At 39.4% G+C, this 10,083-nt stretch overlaps 1 protein-coding gene across 1 annotated transcript; it reads right to left on the bottom strand.

Annotated features, from left to right (window-relative positions):
- Positions 1 to 1,627: 1,627 nt before the first annotated feature.
- On the bottom strand, positions 1,628 to 7,250 carry LOC134800365 (uncharacterized). Its single transcript, XM_063772865.1, has 2 exons — positions 5,762 to 7,250; positions 1,628 to 1,686 (listed from the first exon to the last, which is right to left on the bottom strand). The coding sequence occupies exons 1-2, from the start codon at positions 7,248 to 7,250 to the stop codon at positions 1,628 to 1,630; spliced, it is 1,548 nt and encodes a 515-aa protein (XP_063628935.1).
- Between the last annotated feature and the right edge of the window lie 2,833 nt (positions 7,251 to 10,083).

Genomic DNA, 10,083 nt, shown 5'->3' on the forward strand with positions numbered 1-10,083 from the left:
AATTACCCGAACGTCTGAAATTTATTTCGTGAATCGGAAGATATTGCTAACGAATAATTAAAATGACATGTTATTGTAAAATTTAAGATAAAATACATATAAATGAAAATTATAAAATTGTAAAGAAATATTTTAACTTATTAACCATAAGTATAACGTACCCATGTAACATGTTATGTTGAAATAAAGTGGCAATGTTATTGTCACGTAGGCCTGTGTCACTCTGGGAAGAGAAGACCATGTTTTATTAGACCATGCACCATCCCATTAACCCGGACTGGTAACCATAGTAACTCCTATAGTACTATTATTTATTCTGTGCTCCAGGTTTAACCGGTTAACCCTGGGTTAGTGAATGGTGCAATGGCCCTAAAACGTTTATGCGCCGTATGTAACTATCGTACTCGTACAGACTGGACATTTAGTTACCTACGCCAAAGAAGGCCCATCGTTTTTTTTTCTTATATTCACTATTAACTTTGTAGTACAGTCTAAAGCGAACACGGACGCAAAATTTGAACCCATTCAGACAAAAAAGTATGAAATTTAGAAAGTAGAGGTTTCTTTGGTGCATACCGGTACCTACATTTTGTTTTTCAAAGTGGGTTCTTCAATCCATCTTAGTTTCGATTTTATATATTTTCTACATTAAGATGAACCTGATGATGAAAAATGACATTCTAAATGGGTAGATTGCCTGCTGCATTTTTTTACTACTGTTTGGTATTTCAGATCAGAGAATTAGAGAAAAACGCGGTTTAAAACTTGGCGGTGGTGGAAAGAAAACAGGGAACCAAAACATCAACAGTTGCGGAGGTGGATATGGTAGACAAAGTGGACATGGAGGTAGCCGGGGGTATGGATATGGAGGAGGCGGTGGTGGGGGCGGCGGTGGCGGCGGCGGCGGCGGCGGCGGAGGTGGCGGTGGGAGTGGATTTGGATATGGAAAGAAATGATAAACAAGCTGCCATGGAAAAGTCCATGCATCTACAAGATACAAGATAGTTTCTGAAGTTATGCGGAACGATGATAAATAATAAAAAATGTTCCTATATAAGTATTTTTTTGCGAGCTAGACATTAACCACCCCGTCCAATAATTAGTTTAGATTCTATAGTAAGGCTAAGGTCAGATGGATATAAGGATAAGGTCATTGTAAAAGCGAATGCTCACGCCATTTCTTGGGATTAGTTGCCAAGCGGATCCAAAGTTCCTATGAGCCGTGGCAAATAGCCAGGAAAACGCGAGGAAAATGAATTAATACTGCGCGAAGTTTAATTAGAACTTTTTTGTCGATGAATTCAGTTTTTTATATTAAACAAAGATTTATAATCCCCATTAAATTATAAGGTACGAAAATTATGTCTTACATAAATAATTATAAATCAATTATCTGATGCATAATGAGTTTTTATCGTTGTTAGTAATAATGATGGACAAGATAGTGATGGTAAAGATTGATCGTGTTTATTTGCTAACACCTGGCTTGACGTCAAAACATTTTTTTAATGATAATAGCAAAGATATATGTAACATAATAGTCTACCTAGTTACTAGACACAGATTATGAAATATTTATGATGTTAAACGCTTTCAGAAACTAAAACAGGTAACCGAATTCAATTTGTCATTCCATTATCATCTGGGCCCCGCGCGGCGCGCTCATTCTTTCTTCCGTGATCGGGGCTATAACGGCGAAAATCGAAGTTCATCTTTCTCTGTCACTCTTATTATGCCTTCTTTGCATCAGTATCGGCAAAAAGAATAGATAGTATAGAGGGGTCCTGTCATTGTAAATTTTGTAGTCACTGTAAATTTACTGCCATCTATCGACACACGACTAAAACTCAAAATGAAAACGTATAAAGTTATCAAAAAATGTATATATATGGATAAATGATTTTATTATTTTTATATCATTTTGATCCCTGTTCATTCACTGATATCTATGTGGTAAATTGTTAAATATGAAACGGTGTCGTCACGCCATCTAGCCGAGGATAGGCTAAAGGTGTGTGCGCCATCTATTCGAGAATGACTTTTGCTTGAATTCCGAGGCACGTTTTTTTCTTAGACTTTATTCGTCTTATACGAAGTTACATATGTCTTTGGTATCGGTATCATGGTCGCATTTTTATCACGTGTCATGTCATGCGTCACTTACGCACTTACATACTTGTTAGAACGTGACAGGCATGATGACAGATAATAAAAAACCGACCATCGACCTTTCTTTTTTCGAACTGTCAAGACGATTTTGCTACTATGGAATTTATAAGAAACACTAGCAATACTAGCATGTGACGTCACTATCAAATTACCTACTCTTTATAGTTTTTACGGGTTTAAAAATATAAATTGTGTCTAAAAATAACACGTTTCTCTATTAATCTTCTGATGCTTTATTTCTTGCATGGTGTAAAATAATTTATTTTAAATACAGTCAAATACCCTATTGTGAGAGAATCTTAGGAGATACTAGACGGGCCCGCAGCTCCGCTCGCGTAAATGAAATAAAGAGTTTGTCTTATATTTAGTTAAATACCGATATTATTATGTTTTGAACCCTGCCAGGGTTTATAACTGTGATAGGGACTTCTTATTTGTAACCGATATTTGGATAACTTACTTCACAAATTTCTCAAAAAATTATGTGATTTGATAAAAGGCAAGATTGTATTTTTTCATCTACGTAGGTATTTATTTAAAACTAGCTGTGCCCGCGGCTCCGCCCGCGTGTAATTCGGTCTGTGTCAGTAAGCGGCTAATTTCTAATCCTAATTTCTCTCCCTCTCCCCTGGAGGCGGAACTTGAAGTAAAGTTGACATATGGATATGCTAGAGGACTAAAGTCCAGATAAAATATTTTACAATTAGGTACCACTAAATAAAACTACACTCCAAAATCAAGAGTTTTATTCACCCTTATTCAAATTTTACACGTGATTTAAACTTAGAGAATATAACCAAACGGAGTGGTCATTAACAGTCCCCTCTGTCGAAAATAGGCGGCCAATGGTCAACCGACGTTTATCTGACATGGCTATGTTTACGTTACGTAGCTACACATTTGATTTGCCCCTCCCCCGCAAAAAACGCCAGACTATTTTGTACCGAAAATTATAGACATGGCGTCTCCGTTGGTTATATTCTCTAAGGATTTAAACGACAGAGTAGTAGGTGTATATCGGACGATACAGTAAGGTATACGCGCGCGAGCGAAAGCGAAGCGGCCTACCTGGCTAGAGCGCCACTTATTACCGTGGTCTTCTTCAGACTCCTGAGGATGACCTCAATGCGTTGCGAAACTTTCGCGAATGATTCGATTTTTTTCGGGAAGGCATGGTAAATGCGTATAAAATGCGAGTCCCAAATCGTTTGACTCCGCAAACGACCAGTGCCGGATTAAGATAATAATATTTTGATGCCCTAAGTATTTCTAGACCATGGTGCCCCCTCTCCCTAGGGTCATCAAGATTACATTGAATTTTATTGGTAAATTGAGTGACGTTCATTGCTGCATTTCAGCTGAGAATGGAAATCAGTCACATAATTTTATCACGAAAATTGACAGTGCCGCAGCAGTAACGTTGCAACAGAGTACCTTATGCTGGTGCTGTGCCACCCGAATGTCACCTGTCCAGGCGGTAAGGTTGATTATTGAGGAGCCGGGAAATTTAAACTCAAAACGTGTGCTCTCGATGCTTATTTATTCTATACTAACAAAATATCGATGTGGACTGTATACATATATTGACCTATAACTAGGTATGCGCTCGCATGTATAGCATAAGTACTTAACTACTTAGCCTAATTTGGACATTCCGCCCGCCAAGAACATAGTTCTTTATTTACACAGCAAAATCTATACAATAACAACAATAAAAATGTCAAACATAACACAGTCGGCACTCTAAACTAATATGTACAAGTATAACTTAGTTATGTATAACATCACTTAGTTATTACACACAATTTACTAACTGGGCGCTTCAAGATTCCTGATTTACATTTAACGGTAACAACTCGTGTTATATTGTCAGGCCCAGTATGTTTTTGAATGATCTTGCCTAAAATCCATTTAGCAGGAGGTACATTGTCTTCTTTTAAAATAACAACGTCATTAATCTCAGGTTCGGTAGTAACATTAGAATTCCATTTATATCTTTGACTAAGGGTTACTAAATATTCTTTGTACCACCGTTTCCAAAAATCAGATACAATTTTTTGCGTTAAGCGCCAACGATCTAAACCAACTACATTACACTCGGGATTATATTCGTCAGCTATATTTATCAATGGTTCACCTACCAAAAAGTGACCTGGTGTCAATGGTAGAGGGTCGCTTGGATCATCGCTCAATACAGATAAAGGCCGAGAATTCAAACATGATTCCACTTGCGCCAGGACCGTCGCTAATTCCTCATAGGTAAGTGTGCTATTCGCTATTACCTTCCTCAAATGCCCTTTTGTACTACGAACCCCAGCTTCCCAAAGACCGCCGAAATTGGGAGCGTGCGGAGGGATGAAGTGCCAAGTCGTATGCTCTAAGGTAAGTATGGCTGCTATCTCATTAGGTAATGATGATTTAGCAGTGTTAAACATGTCTCTCATCTCTCTGTCAGCACCAACAAAATTAGTGCCGTTGTCACTATACAAGTCTTGGCAGTAACCTCTCCTTGCAGTAAAACGCCTGAATGCAGCAATGAAACCCTTGGCTGTCAAATCCGTAACTGCCTCGAGATGTATTGCCCGGGTAACCATGCACACGAACAGGCATATATAGCCTTTAAAAGACTTAGCTCCTCTACCTGGTGAAAACCTTATATTAATAGGACCACAGTAATCTACCCCCGTAGATTTGAAAGGCTTACTGGGTTTCATTCTCGCTTCAGGTAGAAGTCCCATTATAGGAATAGACTTCTTGCTCGAATATCTCAAACACGTGACACATTCTCTATAAACCTTCTTAGTACGATCCTTCGCTTGCAATATCCAATATTTGGATCTTAAAAAGTTTAACATTATTTGAGGACCGCCATGCAAAGTACGATGATGAGCATCAATAATTAGAAGCGAGGTAAATTGATTTTTACCAGGCATAATCACCGGATGTCTCGTATCGTAACTTGCATCAGATTGTTCTATTCTACCGCTAACTCTTAATGTCCCCTTTTCATCCAAAAAAGGACAAAGAGTGCGTAGACAACTCTTTTTAGGCACGACTCCTCGACTCTTTAACTGTTTTATCTCATGTGAAAACTCTTTCTCTTGAACTTGATTAATACACGAAAGCAAAGTCTTATCCATCTCCTCAGAAGTTACATAATTAGGTAATTTAACTCTCTCGTTTTTTGGCAATTTTAGATTTAATACTCTTCTACAGTACGAAATAACTTTTAACAGTCTCGACAATGAAGAAAACCTCGACCAGATTGGGGGTTCTTCATCAACATGGGATACAACAGTTAAAGATGCGACTCTTTCCTCCTCATGTGTGTCTTCTATGATTATGTCGTTTTTCTCAAAGTCAGGTTGGGCTAGCCATTGCGGACCATTCCACCACAATGAATGATCTAGTAAATCTCTTGGTTGTAAACCGCGAGACGCACAGTCGGCAGCGTTAAACTCAGTAGGTACATGACTCCATTGCTCAAACTCCAGTATATTCAAGATCGTAGACACTCTGTTACTCACAAATGTACTCCAACGAGCTGATCCTCCTTTGAGCCAGGCTAGAACTATTGTACTGTCTGTCCAACCGTGTAGGTTCTCTTTAGGTACGTCCATTACCTGTGCAACTTCAAATATAAGTTTCGCTGCTAAGGCGGCAGCACACAGCTCAAGTCTCGGGATGGAAATTTCTCTCTCTGTCGGGGCTACTTTTGTTTTAGCTGTTATCAGATGTACATGTACACCATTTAGTTCATCAGTCACTCTCATGTAGACCGCTGCTGCAAACGCTGACTTTGAAGCGTCTGCAAAAACGTGCAATTCGATCTTTGAGCTCGGCGTGGCGTTTAGCCATCTTGGTATAGCCAGCTGCTTAAGATCTACCAATGCCTCTCTGAACGACAGCCACTCTCTCACCAACTCTTCTGTCAATGGGCAATCCCATTCTAGACCCGACTTCCACAACTTCTGGATGAAGATTTTGGCAACAACCACGACTGGAGCAATCCACCCCAGGGGATCGTATAACCTAGCTACATCAGACAACACTTTTCTCTTAGTAATAGGTTCTTGAACATTGGATAAATTTAATGTATATTCAAAATTATCTGTATCTCTGTTCCAACTCACTCCAAGAACCTTCATTGTATTATTTAGTTTTAGGTGCACTGTCTGATCTGATACCTCTTTATTACCTACAATCTTCTTCAGTACAGTTTTAGAGTTAGTATTCCATTTTTGAAGTTCGAAACCACCAGATCTCATCAACTCATTCATCTCGTCAAATATGTTTAGTGCCTCAGCCTCGGTGTTAGCTCCAGTAATTAAGTCGTCCATGTAAAAGTCTTGTCTTGTTATTCTCGCAGCTAATGGATACTTACTCTCTTCTAACTCGGCAAGCTTTTGTAATGACTTAACGGCCAAATAAGGCGCGCAAGCTGTCCCGAATGTCAATCTCAAAAGCTTGTAGTGTTGTATTGGCTCTGATGCGTCTGACTTAAATCGCCAAACGATTCTCTGGAAATCCGTGTCCTCCTCAGCTACACGAATCATCCTGTACATCTTAATGATATCTGCGACAAGGCAGATCTTGTGACTTCTAGCTCTCATTAAAATGTGTCTCAAATCTTGTTGTAGTTTAGGGCCGACAAGGAGATCGTCGTTAAGGGAAACATTGTTGACTCCCTTACTCGAAGCATTATATACAATTCTAAATTTTGTCGTCTCCTTGTCCTCCCTAATCACAGCGTGGAAAGGAAGATACACAGCCTTCGGATTCTCTAACTCTCTCTCACTTACTGCCCTCATGTGATTAAGGCTTAGGTATTCTTCCATGACCTTGTTATACTCTTCTCTAAGTTTAGGTTCTCTCATTAATTTTCTCTCTAAAATCTCTAATCTCTTGATAGCAATTTCCTTAGAATTGCCATATTGACACTTAGGGTCCTCAGTTGCGAATGGTAGTCTTACTACAAGCCTACCATCGTCATCTCTCACAGTCGTCGAGTTAAAAAACTCCTCACATTGTTGCTCACTCTTAGTCATGTCTTTTTTAATCATATTAGGCTCGTTCTCCATCTCCCAAAACTTTCTCAATAAGTCATCTTCCTGAATATGAACATGCAAACTCGTAAATCTCGCACTCACCTCTGTCTCAGATCCTCTCACTGCTCGGCCAGACAAGATCCATCCGAGCATAGTATTTTGAGCTATCATGGTTCCTTTGCTCGCCTCTGAACGCTTCTTGATTAAGCCCTCGAGTAATATTTCTGCATACACCTCGGCACCTAGAAGGATCTCAACTTTACCTGGCGTTGAATACTCAGGATCCGCTAAAGGTAAGTTTTCAATCTCTCTCCACTTAGGCACGTTAAGCTTGATAGCTGGAAGCAAAGCAGTTAAAGAATGCAATACTTAAGCACAAACTTCGACTGAACTTGTTGGGTCATGGCATGATACCACGCGAAATGAAACCATGTGTTTGGTATTCAAACTACACTCCTCTAGCATTGACACCGAAGTACTTACAGGTCTACGTTTGAGACCAAGTAATTGAACAGTTGACTCAGTAATAAAGGAAATCATACTTCCTTGATCAATTAAAGCTCTAATAGTTTGTTTACAACCAGTGGAATTAGATACCTTAACTCTAGCCGTCGCGAGTAGCACTCGGTTAGGTTGAAGCGCATCACCTCTCGAAAACGCTGTTGTAATATTTGTGTCACCTCGTGTTGTGCTCGGTTTCTCGGGTAGGGGTACACTCGGTGACGCCGATGACGCAGCAACCTCGCTCGTAGCTCTCGTCTCCTGGTTGGTATCTCTCTCGAAGTGAAGGAGAGTGTGATGTCTCCTTCCGCATTTACGGCAACTCGACGTCTGACGACACTTCATTACAGAGTGTGTGGGCATCAGGCAGTTAAAACACAGTTTATTGTTTTGCACAAAATCTTGACGTTCCTTGGGCGTCATAGAACCAAACTGCTTGCAGTGATAAACGTGATGGGTCTCATGGCACATAGCACACTCGATGTCACTCATATTGACTTTATTCTCGATAGCAGTGTGAAATGTTTTAACCTTAGCTGCAGGCTTAACTGGTGGTGCTGGGCGGGACGTGTTGGTGTCAATCATCTCCAATGACCTGAATCTGTACTCCAAAAACTCACGCAACTGCTCCCAGGTAGGTAAGTCGTCGCCTAGCATATTCAAATGCTGCTCCCACTGCTTAATAGATTCAGCGTCTAATTTTGTAATCACCAAATACACGATAATTGTGTCCCAAGTACTCGTGCTAATGCCTATATTCTGCAACGACTTCAAACATGTTGATGTATTGTCCAATAAATGCCTCACAGCGTTAGCAGACTCGTTATGTATTTTCTTGGTCGAAAATAAGCTCCTCATAACAGCATTACAGTTATATCTCTTGTTATCATAACTACTTAGCCTAATTTGGACATCACCTTTATCATAAACATCTTACAATGTTATTGAAAACGCGAACGAAGCGAGCGCGAAAAATTTTCGATATAAAAAAACGCAATTTGATAGACAGTTGTACATTTTTACTTTTAGTACGGAAATCAGTCACATCATTTTATCACGAAAATTGACAGTGCCGCAGCAGTAACGTTGCAACAGAGTACCTAATGCTGCTGCAGTCGCCACCCGAATGTCACCTTTATCATATCTCAGAAAGTAATTGAAAACGCGAGCGAAGCGAGCGCGAAAATGTATCGATATTAAAAAAACGCAATTTGATAGACAGTTGTACATTTTTACTTTTAGTACGGAAATCAGTCACATCATTTTATCACGAAAATTGACAGTGCCGCAGCAGTAACGTTGCAACAGAGTACCTAATGCTGCTGCAGTCGCCACCCGAATGTCACCTTTGTCATAAACATCTTAGAATGTTATTGAAAACGCGAGCGAAGCGAGCGCGAAAATTTTTCGATATAAAAACGCAATTTGATAGACAGTTGTACATTTTTACTTTTAGTATGGAAATCAGTCACATCATTTTATCACGAAAATTGACAGTGCTGCAGCAGTAACGTTGCAACAGAATAATGCTGCCGCAGTCCCCACCCGAATGTCACCTTTATCATATCTTAGAAAGTTATTGAAAACGCGAGCGAAGCGAGCGCGAAAATTTTTCCATATAAAAAAACGCAATTTGATAGACAGTTGTACATTTTTACTTTTAGTATGGAAATCAGTCACATCATTTTATCACGAAAATTGACAGTGCGGCAGCAGTAACGTTGCAACAGAGTACCTAATGCTGCTGCAGTCGCCACCCGAATGTCACCTTTATCATATCTTAGAAAGTTATTGAAAACGCGAGCGAAGCGAGCGCGACTAATTTTCGATATAAAAAAAACGCAATTCGATAGACAGTTGTACATTTTTACTTTTAATATGGAAATCAGTCACATCATTATATCACGAAAATTGAATGTCACCTTTATCATATGTTAGAAAGTTATTGAAAACGCGAGCGAAGCGAGCGCGAAAACCTTTCGATATAAAAAACGCATTTTGATAGACAGTTGTACCGTTTTACTTTTAGTATGGAAATCAGTCACATTATTTTATCACGAAAATTGACAGTGCCGCAGCAGTAACGTTGCAACAGAGTACCTAATGCTGCTGCAATCGCCACCCGAATGTCACCTTTATCATATCTTAGAAAGTTATTGAAAACGCGAGCGAAGCGAGCGCGACAATTGTTCGATATAAAAAAACGCAATTTGATAGACAGTTGTACATTTTTACTTTTAATATGGAAATCAGTCACATCATTATATCACGAAAATTGAATGTCACCTTTATCATATGTTAGAAAGTTATTGAAAACGCGAGCGAAGCGAGCGCGAAAACCTTTCGATATAAAAAACGCATTTTG

This window comes from Cydia splendana, chromosome 19 (genome assembly GCF_910591565.1).
Source record: "Cydia splendana chromosome 19, ilCydSple1.2, whole genome shotgun sequence".
Taxonomy (NCBI): domain Eukaryota; kingdom Metazoa; phylum Arthropoda; class Insecta; order Lepidoptera; family Tortricidae; genus Cydia; species Cydia splendana.